The 26,335-nt window shown below is 36.3% G+C and overlaps 1 protein-coding gene across 8 annotated transcripts in view; it reads right to left on the reverse strand.

The window, feature by feature from the left end:
• DMD (dystrophin) overlaps positions 1-26,335 on the reverse strand; it is a 2,402,664-nt gene that overhangs the window by 1,859,110 nt on the left and 517,219 nt on the right. For all 8 annotated transcript variants that reach the window (XM_025277237.3, XM_045164452.1, XM_045164449.1 and 5 more), the window contains exons 3-4: positions 17,129-17,221; positions 15,624-15,701 (exon numbers count right to left, since the gene is read on the reverse strand). In XM_025277237.3, coding sequence (XP_025133022.3) covers positions 15,624-15,701; positions 17,129-17,221 — 171 coding nt within the window. The remainder of the gene's footprint in view (positions 1-15,623; positions 15,702-17,128; positions 17,222-26,335) is intronic.

Consider the following 26,335-nt stretch of genomic DNA (forward strand, 5'->3'; position numbering starts at 1 on the left):
CCAGTCTGTTATCCCATGTCCAGTTCTAATTGTTGCTTCTTATCCTGCATACAGATTTCTCAAGAGGCAGATTAGGTGGTCTTGTCCCATCGCTTGAAGAATTTTCCACAGTTTATTGTGATCCACACAGTCAAAGGCTTTGGCATAGTCAACAAAGCAAAAGTAGATGTTTTTTTTTTTTTTTTAACTCTCTTGCTTATTTGATGATCCAGTGGATGTTGGCAATTTGATCTCTGATTCCTCTGCCTTTTCTAAATCCAGCTTGAATATCTGGAAGTTCATGGTTCATGTACTGTTGAAGCCTCCTATGCCAGCTAAACCCCCACTTGTTAATATCCCCTGCCCCTTGATAGCCATGAGGCCTCTGGGCCTGCCCTATGTGTAAAATAGAAATGTTTAGAAGTCTCAATGAGATAATATTGTTTTTGTTTTTCTTTTATTTAGAGTGTAATACAATGCAGGTAGTCTTACTGCATATAAGATACAGAGCTTAACTTTTGTGAAAGTAGCTATTAAAACTGAACTAAGGAAAATTCCCAGATGGAATATTATATAGTAGAGGACATCATTTGAGATGATGCCATGTATAAAACTGTCCTCAAAAATAATTTCATAACATAAAATAATAAAAAGACATATATACTTTCAACATAATATTATTTAACTTTAATTGTTATAAATATTTATTTATCTTATACCCGGCAATACAGAATGCCACTTTAATGACCCTATGTAGTCAGAGCTTTCTAGTTTTGAGCCATGTATACTGATTTCAAGAAAAAACAAACTGGCAATAGCAACAGCAAAAAATTTTAAGACCTATGGTAATATTCATTATAATGAGAAAAATGTTTAAATTTAATATAATTTGTAGCCATAGTACTATTATCACAAAAGATCTCCATGTGTACAAATCAAAGTAAATTATTACCTAAATTTTAAGTGGAATATGTAAGGAATATACTATTTCCCTTGATGCAAGAAATGCATGAGGATGGGGGAATGTAAACAATTTACCTTATGAAGTTATTTTCAGGGAACTAGACTCAATTTAAGAGGGATAACTTCATATAGCATCAGAATATGGATTTAAAGATTATAAGATATGCTTATGTGTATTTTTATGTCCCACAGAAGAATATTTTGAAATAAGTGTATAATTATTTTTATTAGTACATATCATAAATGACAAACTGGTACCAAATCATGAAATCACTGGACAAAGACCCTATAGCTAGTGAATGACAGGGTTAAAGGTTATACTTCTGGATTCTTGGAATGAATATATATATGGTGCAAATGTCTAATAGGCCTACCTTTAAATATAAGAAATAACATGTATCTAACATAAATTAACTTAAAGATTTGAAATTTATATCTGAGCACTGGATTTTATGAGTAATAAATGGAAGTAGTTTATATTCGGTCAAAGATATTATGTTCTGACATACCTCAACATATATATTATGTGGCTATTTAAGTTTCTGAATACTGAGAAGACACACAAAATACTACTTTTAAACAATACTTTAGAATCCTCTTTATCTAAGATCATGTGCCAGGAAGAGTGAACACTGTATCATTTTTCAGATCAGTGACATTTGACAACCATTCAATCTAGTTCAGTGACAATTTTCAATGATGTGATTAATTGAATATTTGAACATAGTTGACAGTTGAAATTTTACCCTAGGCATTTTAAGTACTCATTTTGGATTTGTGATTTAATAATGTATAATAATGACCTTATTTTTTTTGTTCTATCTCACATTGCATAGTTGAAATCACTTGGTAAAACTGTGCCACTTTGTCGTAGACAACTGATGAAAGTAGTGAACACAATTATGAGATCTACAACTGTGTCAGCTAATATTAAATCATATTAAGTCAGTAAGCCCCAGTATATGCCCAGTGTACTGTAACCCTATATTTTTTTGTCATATTCTCTAAAATAATGATAGAGCGCATTCTACGACTTCAAAAAGCCATTGGGATTCATAAAGTATACACATAGAAATCTTGGGATGGAAGAAGAGGAAACAAACTGGGATCAGCCAATGAATGGAATACAGGTATCACACTGCATCTGGAGAACAGTTTAAAACACCAAGGTCAGTTAAATCTCCCTTATTGTTGCTGTTCTTGTTTAGTCACTAAGTCATGTCCAACTCTTTGCAACCCCATGGACTGTAGCCCACCAGGCTCCTCTGTCCATGAGATTCTCCAGGCAAGAATACTGGAGCGGGTTGTCATTTCCTTCTCCGGGGGATCGTCTCAACCGAAGTATTGAACCCATATCTCTGTATTGCAGGTGGATTCTTTACTACTGAGCCATCTGGGAAGCCCTAAACCTCCCTACCAGATTTTTAACGGCTAAATTATTTTACCAGCAAAAAAAAAAAAAAAAAAAAATCAATCATTATTCAACTTTACATAAAAAGATTAAAAATGAAAATATTTATTAGTGGAAACTCACTAGCTGGAACTTAATTACATCTAAGGGGAAAAATTCTATTGATAAACAAGTTTACATGACCCATTAAATACTTCTTTACGTCTGAGAGAAGATGGGGTTAAAGACCCACAGAACTGAATTCAGCATATCTGGGGAAGGGGGCTACCCACCAACAAGAGCGGAGAAGGATAAAAGAATGATAGAATGACAGTAGGAGAGATGTTTCCCTATTATCTGAGATTTGCTCTATCTACCTTCAACAAGTTACAAATAAATAAATGGAAGCTGTGGATACATTTTTATCTTGATCTTGTGTGTAGACAAGCATAACCATTTGGTAGACTCATCCCCTGCTTCACACAATTTTGTATTCCCTTTTGTTTGTTTTTTTATACCACAGCCAACTTTATTACAAAAGAGCTTTGCTCTCAGCAAATAGTGTGATAAAGGCATCACTGCACTTAGAAGTACTTCCTTCTCAATAAGTGGTTTTCACAAATAAATTATTGATAGCAGGGATAAGTTCATGCTGAAACAGCCACACCAAGGAGAATACAAAGCAGAACATAGCTGTGGTATCTGAGCTCTACAAAGCTAAGCTGTGAGTGACATTTGAGTGAGGATAGTAATTAGAAGTCAAGACAGAGAGAAGAAATGAAACAGAAGCACAGAGTCAGGTTGAGCTGCTTGTTTAGAACTAAGGAATATATTAAAACCAGTCATTTATGGCAGAGAAATAGGCCAGATTGGAAGAGGAAAGGGAGGGAGGATGGGATAGATAGAGGGGAGGAGGGGGAATGGATGAGACAAAATGAACTTGACCTAAGATCTGGAAACTACCACGTTTCTTTTCAAAAGGAATTTCTAATATCACTTTAACAACAAAGGAGGCAACCTAAATGTCTATCAACAGAGGAATGGATAAAGAAGATGTAGTACATATATACAATGGAATATTGTTATTGTTGTTTTAATCACCAAGTCGTGCCCAACTCTTCTGTGACCCCAAGGACTGTAGCCCGCCAGGCTCCTCTGTCAATGGAATTTCCCAGGCAAGAATGCTGGAGTGGGCTGCCATTTCCTTCTCTGGAAGATCTTCCTGACCCAGAGGATCAAATTTTTTTCTCCTGCATTGAAGGTGGAATTTTTACCACTGAGCCACCAGAGAAGCCCTACAATGGAATATTACTTAGCCATTAAAAGAATGAAATAATGTCATTTGCAGCAAAATGGATGGACCTAGAGATTATCATACTAAGTGAAGTAAGTCAGACAAAGAAGGAGAAACATCATATGACACCCCCTATAGGTGGAATCTAAAAAGAAATGATATAAATGAACTTACTAACAAAACAGAAGGAGACTCATAGACTTAGAGAACAAATTTATGGTTATTGGGGAGAAGGATGGGGGGAATGGATAGTTAGGGAATGTGGGATGGACATACATACACAGCTATATTTAAAATGGATAACCAACAAGGTCCTCCTGTATAGCACAGGGAATTCTGTTCAATGTTATGTGACAGCCTGGATGGGAGGGGAGTGTGGGGAAGAATGGATACAGGTATATGTATGGCTGAGTTCCTTCCCTGTTCACTTGAAACTATAACAACATTGTTAATTGGCTACACCACAATATAAAATAAAAAGTAAAAAAGAAAAGAAAAGAAACAAGAGAAGCTAATTTTTTTCACGTGATTTAAAAACTTAGGTTTGTAAACAGATATGTAGAATTAGTAGGCCCCCTCAAGATTTTCTATTCAGTTCAGTTCAGTTCAGTCACTCAGTCATGTCTGACTCTTTGCGACCCCATGAATTGCAGCACACCAGGCCTCCCTGTCCATCACCAACTCCCATCACTCAAACTCACGTCCATCAATTTGGTGATGCCATCCAGCCATCTCATCCTCTGTCGTCCCCTTCTCCTCCTGCCCCCAATCCCTCCCAGCATCAGAGTCTTTTCCAATGAGTCAACTCTTCACATGAGGTGGCCAAAGTATTGGAGTTTCAGCTTCAGCATCAGTCCTTCCAAAGAGCACCCAGGGCTGATCTCCTTTAGAATGGACTGGTTGGATCTCCTTGCAGTCCAAGAGACTCTCAAGAGTCTTCTCCAACACCACAGTTCAAAAGCATCAATTCTTCGACGCTCAGCTTTCTTCACAGTCCAACTCTCACATCCATACATGACCACTGGAAAAACCATAGCCCTGACTAGACGGACCTTTGTTGGCAAAGTAATGTCTCTGCTTTTGAATTTGCTATCTAGGTTGGTCATAACTTTCCTTCCAAGGAGTAAGCATCTTTTAATTTCATGGCTGCAATCACCATCTGCAGTGATTTTGGAGCCCAAAAAATAAAGTCTGACACTGTTTCCACTGTTTCACCATCTATTTGCCATGAAGTGATGGGACCAGATGCCATGATCTTCATTTTCTGAATGTTGAGCTTTAAGCCAACTTTTTCACTCTCCACTTTCACTTTCATCAAGAGGCTTTTTGGCTCAGACAGTAAAGCGTCTGCCTGCAGTGCAGGAGACCCAGGTTCGATCCCTGGGTTGGGAAGATCCCCTGGAGAAGGAAATGGCAACCCGCTCCAGTACTCTTGCCTGGAAAATTCCATGGACTGAGGAGTCTGGTAGGCTACAGTCCATGGGATCGCAAAGAGTCAGACACGACTGAGTGACTTCAGTTTCAGTTTTCACTTTCTGCCATAAGGGTGGCATCATCTGCATATCTGAGGTTATTGATATTTCTCCCGGCAATCTTGATTCCAGCTTGTGCTTTTTCCAGCCCAGTGTTTCTCATGATGTACTCTGCATATAAATTAAATAAGCAGGAGCAATCATCAATTCCTTAAAGCTTTGAATGAACTTACCACTGGTTTCAGTGGATTCAGAAGTCTTTGTAAAAGGTTTGTTTGATTTTGTTTTATGATTTTTTTAGGTTCCTTTGGTGGCTGATGAAGGTACTCTATATTCCATTATGTTAATTCTTGTAAATTTATGCTTGTAAATAGAATATAATCCAATCTAATTGTTTTTTTATAATCATTATATAGTTCTGTGTAGATTGCATTTTTGGTTTCTATGTCTCTTTTACGTATTTTTAATATTTTCTGTGTTTAAATTGCATACGTTTGCTTTATTTCTCTTTTTCTGATCAAATTCAGAAGAGATTAATCTATCATGATTTTATTATAAAGAACCAAGATCTTAAATTTATCTAGTGTTTCTTCTTTCTAACCCCTTTATTTCTTCATTTATCTTTTATTTCCTACTTTCCTTAGATCATTTTTTGTAACATGAATGGTTGAAAGCTTAAATTAATTAATTTATTTTACTTTTTTTTTAAATGAAAATAAAAACAAAGACAAAAATTGAACCTCTGGGTAGAACGAAGGCTGTTTTTCATGGGTTTTCTCATGGAATGATTTTTCCTATACAAGAGTGGATTTGTACTGTTGGTTTCTTATACATTTTAGATTAATCAAGTTGTGTTTTTAAAGGATTATTAATTTCTACTTCATTATTATCAAAGATTATTCACTTTAAAAGTTCTTCATGTGTTTAATGGCATTTTCACTACATTCAAATATATTATCTGTTTTATTTGTACATATGCCAGGGACATTTTTTACATATCTTCTATGCCTATCGTACGTTTTGGAGCAGAGCAGAAGTTAGAGATAACTCTGTCTTCCTTTTCTGACTCTAGAGTTTCCCAGAAGCATGGAAAAGCGTGTAATGTCAGCTGGCTCCAAAACTAACCAGAAACCACCTCCACTCCCTGTCAGCAAATGGAGGAGGTAGTATGGTCTCACAAGTGAATGGCTTCCTGCTATCAACTGCAAGGCTGGGCCCTTGCCAATATTAGGGCTCTCGACATCATTAATAGGAATTTTCAAGTCTTCTTTTGATCAGAAAAAAAAAAAAAAAAAAAACCCAGCTATCTGGAGAGCTAGGTTTTCTCTGTTTGCTCCCCCTCCCACATTTTTCATACTTTGTCTTTTTTGGGGAGATCACCCACTGGTGGGCTACAGTCCATGGGGTCACAAAGAGTCAGACATGACTGAAGCGACTTAGAATGCATGCATGCACCCAGTATGGGATGAGTCTATCATCCAGGATTTCCTACTCTCTGGCTTCTGGCTAGGTTCAACCAATGAGTAAAACTGGCGTAACACTAGAGAACCCAAGGTATCAATTCTCCCAGCTCCTCCAGCAGGCCATGATTTGAGAGTAATTGCATTCTTAAGGTATCTATAGTTGCACTTGCAATCCAATGGGCCCGCTCCTGAGGTTTGAGCTTTCATTGGTTTAAGGCTCTATCCTTTTGTCTCTTTGAGTTTAGGGGTAATAAAGGCTAGTAACTGAGGCTAGGTTCTGAGTACTTCGCCATTCATTGTTGGTTCCTTTAATCCTGCCCAAATTTCTGTATATATCATTTTTATTACAGTCTCTTCAACTTTTTCTTAGCATAGGCTGATTCAATCCAAGACTGTTCATGATACACTTGGATGGTGACTCTATCAGTGGATAAGTCAATAGACTAAAACTGAGAGGCTTTTCTGCCTCCCTATAAAAGGCACCACATAGGTCTACTGATGTCTGGTCATTGCCTAGGGATAGGGAAGATTATCCCTAGTAACGACAAAGTTAGAATTTTCTCAATGCTTATCTGAAAGCTCATTTTGATTTGATTCATTTAAATTAAATTATAAACTATTGTTTTCCTTGAAAATCCAACTTTATGGGAGAGAAGTATACATAATTCACACATTTTACAGAATCATCTATGCCAGGAAGTGCCAATAGGTAGAAAATCACTATTAAAATAACATTTTTTTATGTTATTTGTATTCTCAAATTTTTTCTTTGCTGCTAACTGTGCTGTAATCTGACAATGGTGAATTAAAGGCACTGGATAAAAATGTATTTCTATCTTTATTCTTTATGGTTTTAGCAGTATTTCTATCATCCAGCAAGTTGTATTATATTTTAATTATTGATTTTTAACTTCCTTGGCTAAAAACGATTTTTTTAATACTTGTAAGTTTTTCTTTATTAATATTCCTACCTATGACTTTTGAAATAACTTGCTTTATTACCTACATAATTTATAATAGCCTTTTTATGCTTAGTTACTATCATCTCATTTAGAACTAAATTCAAACCCTAACCATGGCTCCCCATGTTCGCCTCTTCCCAGCCCCATCCTGCAACCTCTCTGATCCCCTTCTTACTGTGTTGTTTTCCACACTCAGCCCTCTCTACCTATTAAGTCCTATTTCCAAATGCTTTTTCTCCTCTAGATCTTTTTATTCCACTGTCTGTACCGTACCCTAAAGATAATCCCTGGCTCACTCCCCTACTTCCTTCCAATCTCTACCCATAAGACAATCTAACCAAAGGTATTTCCAAACATACTATTATGTTTCTCTCTTCTTCATTCACCTACTTATCATTACATACATTACACACACACACACACACACACACACACACACACACACACATATTTAATGTCCTCTTGTATGTGACTCTAAACTCCATGGCATAAAGGATTGTGTTTGTTGTGATCACTGACTGTAGAGTTCCTACTATTTGGAACCTGACATTCAGTAGACACTCAATAAATAATGTACTGAATGTAAATATACTAACTTTATTTTGTTGAAGATATGACTACTCAAAACATCCAATCAATGCCTCCCAATTTGATAATTTGTGATTTTTAAAAGAAAATTTGAAATAGTTCTATCCACTACTTTACTTAATATGCTGATTTATTTACATCCCACCCCAGAATCATTTAGTAATCTACTATAGAATATTCAAGGCCTGTTTTAGGACAACAGTTGTGCACTTGAACATTCTCTTCAATTTAACTGTGTTTATATTTTAAGGTAATACTCAGAGGCTGAAAAACAAGTCCCTGGGAATATTTTCCATTTCTTTTGTACCTTATTTTATTACAAAATAATGGGAAATAAAAAATGATAATACATTTACTTTTAAGCATTTATCTTCTGTGTCTTTTGGCCTGGAGCTAACTCAGGTAAAGTTTATTTCACTCTAGGTTTTCATTTATACTGGAGAATGTTTTACTTGAGATTCTGTCCTTTAATACAGAGACCTCAACTATATACCATATCTCACTAGGGCCTTGACTCAAATGGGAGCTTTGTGGAAATTCGCTTTTGAAGGACTCCTTGTCCAACTTAATCCTCATTTGGGGGTCTTCTCCTGCTAAAACATTGGAATTTTCTCAAGATTTTCTATTATTTTAAATTCACTTATTTCAAGATTTTCTGTTTTCAGTAAGACATATAGGCTTCTTAGAAAAGATCTATATATTGCATTAATCATATTCTAACTTTTTATATTCACTTATCATATTTTATTAAACAATTTCATGATAAGATACAGGATATATGGTCAGATTGATAAATATGGCCATAATTTAGACTTTGGGAGGTTGCAAGATCAGGTTTCCTTTCTTTTCCTACATTCCTCTTTTTACACTTAAAAAAATGGATAGCCTATATACATAAAATATACTTAAGTGTACACCTTGATTAATTTTCTCAAAGCAAATGCAACTGTTTAATAAACACCTGGTCAAAACATGGGATATCTTCAACACTTCTGATGATTCCACCCTGCATTCTAAAATCTAAGCACTCTTTTGACTTTTAAACTCGTGAAACATTCTGCCTGTTTTTTAAATTTAAAGTGCATTATAGTAATTTACAGGTATATTTTGTGTCTCACTTATTTTGCCCAAATCACTTTCAGGAAATTGACTTATCTTGCATACTATGTGTCTGGCTTCCCAGATAGCACAGTGGTAAAGTATCTGCCTGCCAAAGCAGGAGACCACCTGCAATGCAGGAGACTAGGGTTCAATCCCTGGCTTGAGAAGATCCCCTGCAGAAGGAAATGGCAATCCACTCAAGTATTTTTGCCTGGGAAATCCCATGAACAGAGGAGCATGGTGGGCTACAGCCCATGGGGTCGCAAGAGTCAATGCAGCTTAGCAATGGAACTCCACCACTGTGTGTCACTATTATTTGTTGCTTTTCATTCTAATTTTGGCTATTACAAATGAAGCTGTTATGAACACTTTTTATATATAAAATATTATATGTATATAATTTTTTTGGCAAAGATAGAAATGTAGCTCTGTTATATGCTAAGGAATTAAATGTTATATCATAAGAATTGCACATTTTCATCCCATTTAGTATATAATGCCAAACTATTTTCAATGGCTGTCTGAATTATGTTTTTACCAGTTAGATGTGAGAGTTTATTTTATTCCAAACCCTCATATACACTCAGAATTATGAGTCTAATTTCAACCATTTGTGTGAGTTTGTATCAATATCTCATTGAAATTTTAATTTACCCAATTATTCCTGAGGTTAAAAAACTTTTATATTATTTTTGAATTTCTGAACATCCTCTTTTGTGAAGTTCCTGTTCAAGTTTATTGCCCATTTTTTTGCCATTGGATTTGTTTCTCCTTCTCTAAAATTTAAAGAATCATAGGTATATCTAATATACTCAATGTAAAGGTGTCAGTCCTTTCCAAGCTGATCTAGACTTAATTCAATATTGATCGTATTCAAAAGAAAGTTCCTGTGGAAATTTAAAAAGATGATTGTAAAATGAACCCAGAAATACAAAGGGACAATATAGCCAAGAAAATACTGAACAAGAAAAAAAGTGGTAAAATTCAGTTCACCAGATAACAAGGTGCATTATAAAACTGAAGAATTCCTGGAGAAAGAAATGGCAACCCACTCCAGTATTCTTGCCTGGAAAATCAGTGGGCAGAGAAGTCTAGTGGGCTACAGTTCACGGGATTGCAAAGAATCGGACATGACTGAGTGACCGAGATTATTATTACCTATCTATATAATTCATTGTATACTTTGAATATAGAATTCTATAAACTCAAGATCCCAAAATTTTCACTTTGTATACCTTAAATATATGCAAATTTTACTTGTCAACTATGCCGTCTATGGGGTTGCACAGAGTCGGACACGACTGAAACGACTTAGCAGAAGCAGCAGCAGCAGCATGCATTAATAGATATTGGAGGCAGCAGGATTAAGTAAGGTCCTAAAAATAATCAAGATGTACAACTTAAATCTATATAATTTTTGTAAATTATATTTCAATAAATCTGTTAAAGAATAATTTTAAAAAACTGGTATGAATACCATGCCAGTATTGCACATGGCATGGTATTCATGATGCATAGACAAATAGAACAATGGAAGTGATTTTAAACCCAGAAATGAAACTACATATGAATGAAAAAATTTTTATATACTTAGTACAGGAGAACAATAGGCAAGCAACATTCTTTTTAACAAATGATATTGTCATTTAGATTCTAAGTGAAAAACAAATAACCTGTATTTTAACCCATTCCCCTTACCATACACAATAATGATTTCCAGGTGAAATACATATCCAAATCCAGATGGTAAAATACAGCTCATATGGATAACAACAAAAGGTAATACCATCATGTCTTTTGGTAGGGAAATGTTTCATTAATAGGACACACAATTATAAAGTGGAAATTTATAAAAATGAACCATGTTAAAATGAAGGACTGCTCTTTATCAAAACATAGAGTGAGTTAGAATTTTAATCCAAAGGACTCATATCCAGAATATAAGAACAACTCATACTTTTGATGAAGTTCAGTTAACTTTTTTCTGTTTTTGAATCATGCCTTGGGCTTCACACCTAAGACATATTTGGTTATTCCCAAAGTCACAGAGATTTTATTTTATGTTTTTTCTATTTTATTGCCAGAATTTCTTCTGGTCCTATATTGAAAATTGTGAACTTAATAATTATAATATGTACAGAGCCCCACCAGATTTACAATATATAATCACTATCTGAAAAACAAAACTCTATGGCTACATTAATCCACTACTTTGGAGGAGATCCAACAGCTTATGTTTTAATGTTACATTCTTTTACTAGGAAGAGATCAATTTCTTCAGCTAGATTAAATATAATAATTCTTTGAATTTTCTGCTGTTTTCCTTGCTCTTTTTTAAAAATGAATTTATTTATTTTAATTGGAGGCTAATTATTTTACAATATTGTGGTAGTCTTTGCCATATATCGATATGAACCAGCCATGGCTGTACTTGTGTCCCATCATACTGAACCCCTCTCCCACCTCCCTCCCCAACCCATCCTTCTGGATTGTCCTCAGAGATATGCAGATGACACCACCCTTATGGCAGAAAGTGAAGAACTAAAGAGCCTCTTGGTAAAAGTGAAAGAGGAGAGTGAGAAAGTTGGCTGAAAACTCAACATTCAGAAAACTAAGATCATGGTATCTGGTCCCATCACTTCATGGAAAATAGATGGGGAAACAGTGGAAACAGTGACAGACTTTATTTTTGGGGGGTCCAGGATCACTGCAGATGGTGACTGCAGCCATGACATTGAAAGACACCTGTTCCTTGGAAGAAAAGTTATGACCAAACTAGACAGCATATTAAAAATTAGAGACATTACTTTGCCAACAAAGGTCTGTCTAGTCAAAGCTATGGTTTTTCCAGTAGTCATGTATAGATGTGAGAGTTGGACTATAAAGAAAGCTGAGCACCCAAGAATTGATGCTTTTGAATTGTGGTATGGGAGAAGACTCTTAAGAGTCCCTTGGACTGCAAGGAGATCCAACCAGTCCATTTTAAAGGAAATCAGTCCTGAATATTCATTGGAAGGACTGATGCTAAAGCTGAAATTCCAATACTTTGGCCACCTGATGTGAAGAACTGACTCATTTGAAAAGACCCTGATGCTGGGAAAGATTGAGGGCAGGAGGAGAAGGGGACGACAGAGGATGAGATGGCTGGATGGCATCACTGACTCAATGGATATGAGTTTGTGTAAACTCCGGGAGTCGGCAATGGACAGGGAGGCCTGGCGTGCTATGTATGGTCCATGGGGTCACAAAGAGTTGGACATGACTGAGCAACTGAACTGAACTGAACCAGCTTTGAGTGCCCTGCTTCATGCGTCAAACTTGCACTAGTCATCTATTTTACATATGGTAATATACATGTTTCTTATACAAGGAATTGATACTTTAAAAAGACATTTTAAGTTCCCAATATTGTTAAAACATTTTCTTACTTTAAATTATAATGATCTTTCAAAATGTTCTATAGGATGAAATGATGCCATTTGCAGCAACATGGGTGGACCTAGAGATTATCATAGTAAGCAAAGTCAGAAAGAGAGACAAACACCACAGGATATCATTTACATGTGGAATCTAAAATATGACTCGTGAACATAACTATGAAACCAAAACAGACTCACAGACATAGAGAGCAGACAACTATTGTATACAGAATGGATAAATAACAAGATCCCACTTGCTGGGATAGCACAGGAAATTATATTCAATATCCTGTGATAAATCATAATGGATAAGAATATGGAAAAAATATATATATATATATATTTATTTATTTATAACTGAATCATACTGCTATACAACTGAAATTAACACAACATTGGAAATCAACTATGGCTCAGATGGTAAAGACTCTGCCTGCCAATGCAGGGAACGCAGGTTCGATCCCTGGGTGGGGAAGAGTCCCTGGAGAAGGAAATGGAGGAATCCACTCTAGCATTCTTGCCTGGGAAATCCCATGGACAGAGGAGCCTGATGGGCTACAGTCTGTGGGGTTGCAAAAGAGTTGGACATGACTTAGCAACTCAACAACAATAGGACCCATACAAAGGAAAACATTCCATAGATGATCTTATTTTCCTGAAGAAAATTTGAAAATAGTTAATCACTGCAGGAAAATAATAAAAAGTATAGTGTTTCTCTAAAATAACTTTCATAGGTTAAATATAACCTTTCATAATAATGGACCAATTGCTACACCGCCTTCACTTCCATTTCCAGAGAGACGTCCTCTCCCTGCCAGATGAGCTAAGCAATATTTGGGGGAGTATACATTACTAATCTTTCAGTATGGTTATTTTAAGAGTATGTGATCAATTATTTGGATTTATCCTTGAAAGATAGACATAATATAATTAGGAAGCTACCAAAAATGCCTGGTAAATATATTGGTCAATTAGAAAGATTGTGGGAATTTAATAAGAAAGGAGGGCTGCCTCCAATGTCATGAGAGAGGGGAGGAATCTCAAAGTCATTCTGAGGAGACAAGGAGTCCTTTCATCTACACACTTATTTAGATATGATTGTTGACTTTTTCTAATACCATACATCTATTTTCTCCTAGTTAAATCAAATCAGATACAGGAATAGAAAATAAATGTGCAACTCTTACGACAAGGTGAAATGCTGATTTTTTCTGTGTAACTTTCATACTTGGATGTACCATCTAAGAAACACTGGTTTAATTCAAACAAACTTAATCATCATCATGTGTGAACACACTTTATTCACAAGATGCTGGGAGCCGGCATATTGCATATTGAGTGAGGATCTGTAATAGCTCAACTGGAATTCTATCACTGCCTGGAGCCAGCGTGAGGCACTCCGCCCATGACAAAGGTCATGAGGAAGGAGGCTCGGCATACGCAAAGGTGGGATCGAGCCTCAGGAGTCCCCCTGGAAATTCTCGAGCATCTACCCCCAAAACCAGAGTCTGCCTACTTTCTGCTTTGTGCTTTCACCTACACCTCTGACTTTACGGGGGGCTGTCCCCCACTACCTCTCTCTGGAAAAAGAGTTAGCTTACGGCTCCAGTTAATAATTCTTGGATGTGACAGTGTTTCAACCTACAAACTCCTTTGGAAATCCTCTAGCCTGCCTGAATGGGTTTTTCCGGCCACATGTGATTGTTCAGAGCCTCCCAACTGTGAGAGGCAGGAGATGTTCTAAACTGCCTAAACACAGATTCCTTTGAGTAGTTAAAAGATTGATTAGAAAATGTATTGGTGAAGGGTTTTTCACTTGTTGGGCCAATGTTTGCTGCTAAGTCTCCATACTCCTTACCTACTGTGTCCTTGGCAGTGTATTGATTGGTATAATGGGTGTATAGAAATGTAAAATGCAGCTTTGTCCAGTGCTTTTTGGAAGGCTGGTGCCTGACTTTGGAATAATCACCTTTAGAGAAAAATAAGTTTCTTAAAATGTTAACAGGCCTCCGGGCAAGAAGATGATGTCAATCACCTGAACTTTTGCATATGATAAGTTTGAAAGCCTGGCTTCGATTAGGACCAGGAACTGCTGTCCTTGCATGACTCCACCCCTTCCCCCATTATCCTCTATGCATACCTTAAGGTATAAAAACTACTTTGGAAAATAAAGTGCGGGCCTTGTTCACTGAAACTTGGTCTCCCCATGTCACTATCTCTCCCAAATTCCAGCTGAGCGTCCATCTGGAGCGCGGATGTCCTCTGCGACCATTTATTTGCCTGGGCTTCTAAGACCCACTCGAGAAGGTGTCTAAGGTGGGGCACCTTCCGCTATTCGAGAGGGCGCCTGCGGCCTCCGTGGTCAGAGCTAACCTGGTGTCACGGGTTATATTGATTTTCCGCGTAAACCAAGCCACTCAGCTTCTTTTCTCCACTAAATTTTCCTACTGAGCTATCCTTATTTCAGCCGCTTTTCTCCACTGAATTTCCTCACTGAGCTATCCTTATTCTATTAACTCTTTGTATCCTTAATTAAAGTGTAATTAAGCAGTTGTTCCCTGACCCTCGCCTAGCCGTCTCTCCTTCGAATACCCTGGATCAGCCGGGGCTGGTCCCCGGCAACAAAAAATAAGAATTGCTGAGTAAAAGCCATTTGCTGCACAGAAACACTGCTGTAAGGAGATAAGTTCACAACAGGACTTTATCTGTCCACCAAATATAACTTCATCATGAAAAATCTAAAAACAAGACAAAGTGGCCAACCAGGCTACTGGTTCATAACTTTCCATGCTCCCTATGGCTGCATGCACTTACTTTCTGTATCACATCAGCCACAAGCAGATGCACCTGAACTTGAACACGTGCTCTTATTAACTGCTTTGAATTTCAAGAGAACCCGAAATGCTTTCTCTGTATTTGGGACCAAAGCCGTCACTCAAACATTAAGCAAGCTGTCTCATGGTATTCAGACTCTGTCCAGGGCTCCACTTACATTATTTTTCTGCAAGATCTGCAGTGCCTTGTTGACATTGTTCAGGGCATGAACTCTTGTGGATCCTTTTTCTTTTGGCTGAAAACAAAATGAAAATATGTTGACTGCCCAGGAGGAGAGAAGGACAATCTACCAGAAATGAAACAATTTCTACATTTCACTTTTCAGTTGGAATCATTTAAATGATCACAGGCTGTGAGGCATTAATATAATGAATTTAAGTGCTTTGGGTTAATTGCCCTTGTCATAGGAGTTTCTTAGCATGAATCAACCACTCCTCAAGAAAACTGATAACATTTTTTTTTTCTTTCGCAAAAGAGTAATCTCTCCTTCATTCTACAGTCCAGTTGAATGACCACCATGAGAAACATCAGCATGCATAAAGACATTTTCTAGGAATATAAATGAGTTAATTCCCACAATTTTTAGGAAAGTTTAAAAGAGATTTGAGCCTAGCAAAATTCTATAATGCCAAATAGGCTTAAAGGAAACTATTTCTGTCAATATTACCTTAATTGTCTTAGTCACTGAAGCTCAAAACCTCAATCATCTTCAGTTCTTTAAGCCTTACCCTCAATCCCCAAAGTCTTACCTTGCCCTATAAATTTTAAACTAACATTGGTATAGTGTATTACAATTATGTAATATGCAATATATATAATATATGTGTAATATATTGTATTACAATATATGAATTAACTCATTTAGTTGTGGAGGTTTAGAAAGTCTGACACTGTGATGCCTGCAATATTTACTCCTAAAATGAGATCTACCCTCCTAAAACAATTTTAACTGCAAAATACAATAGCATTAACTATAGGCACAATATTGTACAGGGGATCTCTGGAATTTATTCATCTTGAATGATTGAAACTCTACATCTATTGAACAGCAACTCCCCATTTTCCATATTTCATGTTAAGTGTTCTTATATCCTAAGAGTTCTTATCAGAAGGAAAGGGGAAATAGAATTTTCCTACTTCTTTAAGTTTGTCTATATGACATGATGGACATTCATTAAACTCATGATAATCATTTCATGATGTAAGTATGTAAGTCAAATTATTATGCTATACACTTGAAACATGTACAATGCTATATGTCAATTATATTTTAATAAAACTGGAAGATGAAAAGAAAAAAAGACTAAAAACAGTTAAAGTTAAAAGGTCATTAGGTATAAAAGCCTTATTAAAATACATTCAATAACAGATACCAAACAATAGTAGAGAAGATTATCAATAACAGATACCAAATAATAGTAGAGAATAATATCTATTACTGCAAATTTCACCTTCTTGTTCTACATATGATAGAACATGCCAAAGTAAAAATAATATTGAAGGTTGTTTTATTCAGAAATAAGTCCTATATGGCTACCTCAATCAGTAATTAGTAAATTAATGAAGTTTACTAGATCTCATAAAACTATGATGAGTTTGTTTCTGGCCTGAAATTTTGCTGAGGTTAATGTGAAGCTCTTATAAATATTTTAAGTCACATACCAGTTTTTGCCCTGTCAGGCCTTCAAGAAGGTCTAGGAGGCGTCTCCCATCCTGTAGGTCGCTGAAGAGGTTTTCTATGTGCTGCTTCCCGAACTGAAATAAGAAATATACCCAATTAAATAAAGCATGCTTCCAGGTATCCATTTCTACAATTATGCCTTTTAAAATTTAAAGCTATGTTGAAGAATATTTAATGAGTCTTAATGCTTAATCTGCCAACGGTGATGGATGGAAAGAGAACCTCAAGTAAAAAACAAAAACCAATAAATCATTATTCAGCCAAAGCTATTATATATTTTTCTCAATAACAAGAGTTGGAGATTTATAGTCTAATGGATCTAATTAACTCATCTTTTCAAATGCTGATTCTATGAAGGAAAGAAAAAAATGTTTAAATTATCAGGCAGTTGGGCAATGTTTGGGGAGAAGTAAACACACCAAGGCAGTGGCACCCCACTCCAGCACTCTTGCCTGGAAAATCCCATGGACGGAGGAGCCTGGTAGGCTGCAATCCGTGGGGTCGTGAAGAGTCGGACACGACTGAGCAACTTCACTTTCACTTTTCACTTTCATGCACTGGAGAAGGAAATGGCAACCCACTCCAGTGTTCTTGCCTGGAGAATCCCAGGGATGGGGGAGCCTGGTGGGCTGCTGTCCATTGGGTCACACAGAGTCAGACACGGCTGAAGTGACAGCAGCAGCAGCAAACACACCAAAAAAGACTACAAATAATTTGCCTTGGGTGGGTACATAAAACGTAACCATTTAGTATGCTTGGAAACATAATATGTAGTCATTGAGGGTTCACCATCCTTCACCCATAATTCTCCGCATATACATTTTGCATGCTGCCTCAGAATGATCTAGTCACATATTGGATGGCTCAAATTTTAAAACAATATGATTTAAATTAAGTGAGATAAGTCAGTGAAAGCTTTTCATATATTTTTCTTACTTCTATACTTGGGAATTATATTGCAGGAAAAAAATAGCCACTAATAACATCTAACATTTTTGGAGTAACTATTCATAAGAACTAACTATTCATAAGAAACATCCCACTAAATAAATTGATTTATAATTTGTATAACATTTCTGTGAGGTTAGCATTGGTATACTCATTCTATTCATGACACAGAGGTTGAACATATGGCCTTTTGTTACAAAACAAAAAGATGATAAAACCAAGTTTTTGGCCCAGATCTGTCTAATTCCTGGGGCTCTTGTTCATTCTATTTTATTGGGCTGCTTACTTAGCCGTTTCCTCCTCTCATCTGATTATCTTTCAAAGATTTTATTTCTTCTGTCATGCCCCCAAATATTTTTTTCTGGTTTAAAGCCTCCAATACCTTCATATGAAATCATTCACAACTCTTTAATCACCCAAGATATCAAGAAAGCCCTAATTTATCAATGACAGATATTTATTGAGCACCAATAAACTTGGACTAGGTGCTAGAGCATACACTAGTAAATCAGTTGGATATGACCCCCGTCTTCATGGAACTTTGAGTTGAGCAGGGAAAACAAATATTATTAAAAGGTAATGCTATGGGGGAACAGTAAAAGAAACTCAAGAGCACATAACCATGGGAATTCCCATAGTCTGGGAATCAGGAAATACTTTCCTCACAATGTCACATGATGGGTCTAACATTAGCCTTTGGGTGATTGGCCTTTCCTTATCCACTCCCTCAATCAAACACAAACTTCAGATTTCACACAGCTAAAGAAGAACCCTGGTTTCCAGTCAAAAGACATCTCTGAAGCTTCTAAGATTGAAGACAGAGGATTCAGGATCTCCCTACAGCCAAGTAGCCATGTCCAAGACAAGTCCTGTCAGTGTCCAGGTGTGTCACTTAATGAGAACACTGACCACTGCAAAAAGTCTACCAGTCCCTCCATACTCAGCTTTGGGAATCGAGCCACGTATGTGCTTTGACAAAGATAAATACAAGTCATTCTTTTGAAATTCTACTCAAATAGTTCTGATTTAAAATTCCAGGGCAGGGACTTCCTGATGGTCCAGTGGTCAAGAATCTGCCTTCCAATGCAGGGGAGATGGTGAACCCTTGGTTGGTGAATGTCTTGGTTGGGGAACTAAGATCTCATGCCATGGGACAACTAAGCCCATGTGAAGCAAACACTGAGGCCACAAGCCACAGCAACACAGCCTGGATGTTTCAATGGAGATCCTATGTGCTGGAACTAAGACCTGACAGAACCGAAATGTATACACAAATATATATTTTTAATGTAAATAAATATTTATATATAAATAAAATTCTAGTGGCAAAGAGACCACAAAACACTATGTTACTAGAACATTTAAAAAGTACTTTTACTATACATAATGTACAGGTAAATATTGAAATAACAATGCCATTTTCATGAAAAATTAAGAGAAGCCCTCTACTCATAAGCAAAGAAAATGAAAAAATGAACCTGTCAAGAATCTCATATATAATCCAGAGTAACTTGGCAGTGGTGGTGGGGAATATTAAGATTTTATTTTCATATTGGTTAAAGGTCTACAGTACCTTGAAAATGCTCATTTTTTTTTTCTAGGAGCAAATTTTCCTTTTGAGAAGTGTGTGACTTCTAAACTTATTGACAAAAACAATATTTCACAGTGAAATGTGTGAGGTTTTGAAGAAAATTAAATATAGTTAGTTGACAGAAATACTTATTCTTAATAAAATGTATATATCTAGATAGACAGATAGACTGATAGATAATAAAGTATGTCAAACCAGGAAGGAAGCGGGTGGCAAAATGTTCATTCAAAAAGAATGGCAGGGACTTGGAAAGGCCTAAGTCTTGTGGCAAAGAATAAAACATTAACCCCAAAGTTGTAAGAATCACCTAGCATCCAAGATACAAGGAGTAGAAAGACTATGCTTTTGGACAATGAGCCAAGATGAAGATCAACAAGGCAAACAGCATCTTGCTTTGATACAAGCTTATACATAAGGACCAGGTATTTTATAATTTTCCCTTTTAAACTGGAATCAAACAAAACAGAAAGGGAGGGAAGGACTGGAGGCTAATCAGAGGCCTCCAGGCACATCTCATTGGGGCACCTAGAAAGCAGTGAGGTGATAGAGAAAAAGATAGTTCCTGATATATATAACATTCAAACTCATGCAATCAGTGATATATTAAAGTATGACAATAAAAATCCAATTTATATTTGTTATAGCCACCATGATCTCTAATAGAGTGCTTCTCAGAATGTTCCACTAAAGCATCCTTCCAGCAGATAAGACTGAATGTATTTATCTCAGAGCCTAGCAGTGAAAAGTATATAGTAACGGCAGGTTCAAAATTTCTTATGAAAGCATATGTTTTATGTTAAGGATTCGTGGAGATTTTATCTTCCTCACTTAATGCATGTTGAACTTAAAAGTAATTTCAAGCACTTTGATTGAAATTTCCCCTCCTATGGTCTAATTAAAGTGATGCTCAAAGAAATGTACAATATTTAGCCTGTAACTACATGGATGTTCAGGTGCTTAGTCTTATTCCTCCTGGACTATGCCTACCCTGAGGAAACCAGAACATGTCTTTTCTCTTGAATGGTTTTCTCTTCTTTCCTAGATCCCATACCTCATTCCTCATTCCATACATAGGTATGATATAGCAAAAGTTGCACACATTTCTGAGACAGAAATAGCTAATTTTTTTGAACCCAAGTCTTCTATTTACCAGCTTCACTGTCTGAGGCAAGTGGCTTAGTCTTTCTGAGGGACAATCTATTCAATAATAAAAAGGGTATTGAAATAATACCACATCAGAGTCTTAAGCTTCTGAGGCTTAAGTGAAACAGTGTAGGTGTGCTATACAGACTTGGCAAACATTAGGCACACAGTAAATATAGGATGATATTTTCGTTTTGTTTTGTTTTAGTCTATTATTCCTTGGCTTCTCCTTCTTTGGCCAAATATGAGAAATAAATTCAATTATGGTTAACTATTGAATCTACCAGAAAATACAGAGCTTGCATACAATGCGTTCCGTTTTCTCTTAGATGCCCCTCCATATTCAATTACTAATACTAGTAAATGTGGATGGCACGAGGGGAATACTCAAGAGCCTTCAAGTCCTTTATTTTACTTTACTGTTTTATTTTTCCCTTTGGTTACTTTTTTTTTTTTTTAATTTTATTTTATTTTTAAACTTAACATAACTGTATTAGATTTGCCAAATATCAAAATGAATCCACCACAGGTACACATGTGTTCCCCATCCTGAACCCTCCTCCCTCCTCCCTCCCCATTCCATCCCTCTGGGTCGTCCCAGTGCACCAGCCCCAAGCATCCAGTCTTTGGTTACTTTTAATTAAGTCTTTTGTTTTCTTCCCTTTTCATCTTCTGTGAGAGACATCTGCCATGTCTTTTTGTTGCAAGTGACACATCATGCAAACAGTAGTTTTCTTTAAAACCCCCCTGTGTTTAATGGCTTTCTTTTCAAGTGTCCGAAAATAATCTTATAAAACACATAAAACATTAAGTGCCTTGGGCCATATGACCCTGTGGCTCTCTATCTTCAATTGCTTTCATGATTAATATTTTCTTTAAAAAGTAAATTTTGGTATTACTTAGAAATTTCCTACTTTCACTTATTTTCATCTTCCTTGCTAGCCCAAATACCAAGATGAAAGGACCATAAAATGAGATAGCAATCCTTCTAGATCATGGTCAGGATGACAGAACTTCTGTATTTATATAATTTTTTATATATTTATACATAAACAATGTACAGACAATGTTAAAAAAAACTCAGGTTTATTGGTAAGTGGCATAAACACAGTAAAAAAATTCAAAGTAAAAAAAAATGAGAAAGGGATAGAAATGAATTAAAAATTATTTCAATGGCTTCTGACTCTTCAGAGCTGTGTCAGTCTTTTAAGAAGTAAATACAGATAATTCAACAGCATGCTCCAATAAAAGGTTAAGAGGCAAGGAATAATTTAACATGGCCTTCTGGTTACAGAAAGGTCAGCCTCTGGACATCTATGTTGCTGAGAAAATCAAGATACTTCTCTGTGATTCTGAATCTTTAGCTATTAGAAACATCAAGAGCAAGAGAACACCAAAAAGGAGGGCAAAATTGATTCCAAACTTATTGGTAAAACCTGTTGATCATTTCTTGATAAAAAATAATTCAATCCTTTGTAAGCGTAAGTTGTAAAAAGTATTTTATAAGATAATTTTATTGAGGTATAATATACATATAGGTTTCCCAGGTGGCACAGTGGTAAAGAATCCACCTGCCAAGCAGGAGACACAGATTCAATCCCTGGGTGGGGAAGATCCCCTGGAGTAGGAAATGGCAACCCACTCTAGTATCTTGCCTGCGAAATACCATGGACAGAGGAGTCTGGCAGGCGTGGGGTCGCAAAAACTCGGACATGACTGAGTGACTGAGCACAATGTGAGCACAATATAAACACAGGAAAGTACACATATCTTAAGTGTTAGCTCAGTGAATCTACACAAACTGAACACATTTATATCATCATAACCTCCATGGAGAAAAATAATATGACCAGTACCCTCAGAGCTTTCTCACACCCACTTCTGTATACTAGCCCTTCCAAGGATGATAACTGTCCTAACTTTTAATACCACAGATTAGTTTAGCCTTGAAAGGAGTCTCCTATAAACAGAAGAATAATGCTGGTTTAGTTGTCTCCTTTTAGAAAACCAATAATTGAAAGACATAAGCTTTCGGCAGAGAGAATTTGGAAAGAAAGAAGTTGTAATGATGAAGTATGTTTTAAAAAGCATAGTGCTGTAATACAATGAGTAAAAATATTCTCTCTACATCCAGAATGCCATAGTTCAAATCTCAGCTCTACCATATTTCATGTGTGATATGAACATGTAACAATCTCTTTGTGTCTTACCTTTTATCATCTGTAAAACAAGGATGTACTACTACCTAATTTATGATGATGCTGTAAAGATTTAAATGCATTAGGGGTAGAGTTTTGTTCTAAGATGTACTTAGATAGCCTCATGAATGGATAGCATCATGAATTTATGCCAAATTGTTTAACCCTAATAATCCGTATTTTCTGAATTCTGCTTAGAACTTTCAGCTCTAAGTAACAGAAGTGGTCAACTTCAAAGTATTAGTATGGGGATTAAATGAGTTAATAAGTATAACTGTGGTGCTGGAGAAGACTCTGAAGAGTCCCTTGAACAGCAAGGAGATCAAACCAGTCAATCCTAAAGGAAATCAACCCTGAATATTCATTGGAAAGACTGATACTGAAGCTGAAGCTTAAGCTTCAATACTTTGGCCACTTGATGCGAAAAGACAACTCATTGGAAAAGACCCTGATGCTGGCAGACACTGAAGGCTGGAGGAAAAGGGGATGACAGAGGATGAGATGGTTGGATAGCACCACAGACTCAGTGGACATGAGTTTGAGCAAACTCCAGCAGCTAGTGAAGGAAAGCCTGGATTGCTGCAGCCCATGGGGTTGCAAAGAGTTGGATGCAACTAAACAAGTATAAGGTATCCAACACATTTCCTGGCATAAGAAATGCTCCATAAAACCTAATCACATTTCATATTTCCCCTCTTTGGTTAAATGGAATCACCTGGAAATAAAGTAGGACTCTCCTTTGAGGGTGTCAGGATCCTAGCAGGACTTGGATAACTTGAAGAGAGTTAATAAGGGACAATTTACAAAGATGAGGTCAGGGTAGAAAGAAATCACCAAAACAGGTACTAAAGAAGTGTAATTATCACTCCTGGACACAGGAATGAAGAGAAAGAGACTGGTTACTGGCTCCTGAACAGAGAGAGTAATGAGAGGGTCACCTGACAGGAGCTCTGATATTTGGGTGATGAATGCAGCTATCCTGTGATAAATAAATGCCCTGATATCTCTTTCCTCCCTTCCTCTGATCTCCTGTAAATGCTCCCAAGATTAAATCCAACTGGAAGCCAGAGGACAAGAAGTCTGCTGATATCATCCACAGAAATCAGCCCCCCAGGGAAGAAAAAGGCAGAGAGAGGACCTAGAAGAATAAACCAAAGACACATTCAACATTCCCAGACAGGAGAAAAGATTCCCTTGATCCATAGGATCACTGTCAAGGATGCCCATGTCAGAAAATAAGTGAAGGCCCCAGTGGTCCTCCTCAAATCGTCCATATTATTTCTATCTCTGGCAATGTTGTTTTAAAGACTCAAATGTATGACTGGAACACTCTCTCTCCTCTAATAGGGATATCAAAGTACTGGATTGTTTAGTGGGCTTTAATGGATGAAACTTAACATATATTATTCATTATTCCTCAGCATCAGATCCTTTTAAACTTCTATGTACCAGAAATAGCACTAAAATCTGAGCTACAAAGATAATGTTTTAAAAAATTTAGTTATTCCTTGGAGTTATACAAGTGCTCAAGAGCTAAGTTAGATAATAGTTTTACACTCTCTCCAGGTATAAAATGTTATTTGGCAGTAACTCGTTATAAAACATAATCACTAGGACTCAATGTGTATGTTATACTATCAAGTACACAAGAAGAGATTCAACCAGATTGCACATTAGAACTTTCAACAGCAGCCACAACAATAGTTAATGGAAATCAAGTCATTATCTGTAAATGTTCTATTATAAAAATAAAGTGTGCTTAACCAAGAGTCAGCAATGGTTTGTTGTCTGATCAGGTCTATCTTTAATATGTTTTGTAATAAAATTGAATCCTTAACCGAGGCCTGTGTTTTCTCATCTGTAAATGAGATAGATCAGTACTAACTCAATCACCAGCTACGCTGGAAAAAAAAAATAGTAAAATTATGCTATGCTATGCTAAGTCACTTCAGTTGTGTCCGACTCTGTGTGACCCCACAGATGGCAGCCCACCAGGCTCCCCCATCCCTGAGATTCTCCAGGCAAGAACACTGGAGTGGGTTGCCATTATAGGTAATCTTTATTTGTAGATATAATGTTAATATACTTCACAAATAGTTAAAATAATAGAAACCTTATAAACTATTATTTTAGTTAATTATGTTATATCATCTTTAAATATCACCTATAAATTTAGAATTCTGAAAGTGAAATTCAGTTTTTCTACTGAATCACAAAGATATAAGATGTAAGCTTGAGATAGCCAGTGAGGGAAATGGAGATTGGTTCTATTCTATGCCAGTAAAGGCTTTTGTAGCAGGAAAAAAAAAAAAAAAAAGTACAGTATAAAGTTTGCAAGATGAAGCCCTTCATTTCAAAGCATCTAAATAATACTCTGATTCTTCAAAAAGGAAAAAAAAAGTACTGTGACACAGTGGGTACACTCACTAGAAAAATGTGAACCATTGGCTCTTAGCTTCAGGCAAAAGGCAGAGGGAGAAAGAACTATTCGAACTCGTTCAGATCCAGTAGAATGAGACTTTATGGTCAAAGGACATCTGAAGATGCCTTTAATAAATAAATGTAAATTTTATTTATGAAATTAATATTCTTATAATTTCTCAAATACACTGCAGTACAATTGTGTGTGGACAATTATGTGACAAGACACAGCCTCTTTCTGATCATTTCCTGCCCCTACCTACTAGAAAGTCAGCCTTAGACTATTTATTCTCTCTTCTTCTATGCTTATGAAGTGAGTCTGCCAATAATCAGTATCAAATCAAGGGAACAGGAAACACAGAATGGAAAAATGTGGCATAGGATGGAATATTTGAATAAGAGCTTCTGTCCTCATTATACCTCTATTTCCTTCTGATAGGTTGAACCATATGAAACTTTAAATTCTGTACTCAAATAGGATCAAAATTTGGCAATTTCATATGATTCAATCTCATATATTTTGTATTGACATATGTAATAAACATTCAGTGCTTAGTTTATGTCAGCCACAATTGTCTGCCCTGTACATGGATTATTTTAATTAATTATTTTAACAATCAGTTAAAAGTATCCCCATTTTACAGATGACAAAACTGAGACATAGAGAACAAAGTAACAGTGAATAAGTGGTAGATACGAATCCAAACCTAAATCAGGTGGTATAGTTCCAGATTTATTAACTATTCTTTGACCATAATGTAATTAAGGGTCAGTACTATATAAGTTTTACTTGTGTATTTTCATGATGTCTTTCAATAAAATAAGGATAATTTAACTAATTTATTCTTTTTCTTTCCCCCTAGGTTTCTGAACATCAAATATAGGTA

Source organism: Bubalus bubalis, chromosome X (genome assembly GCF_019923935.1).
Source record: "Bubalus bubalis isolate 160015118507 breed Murrah chromosome X, NDDB_SH_1, whole genome shotgun sequence".
Classification (NCBI taxonomy): Eukaryota; Metazoa; Chordata; class Mammalia; order Artiodactyla; family Bovidae; genus Bubalus; species Bubalus bubalis.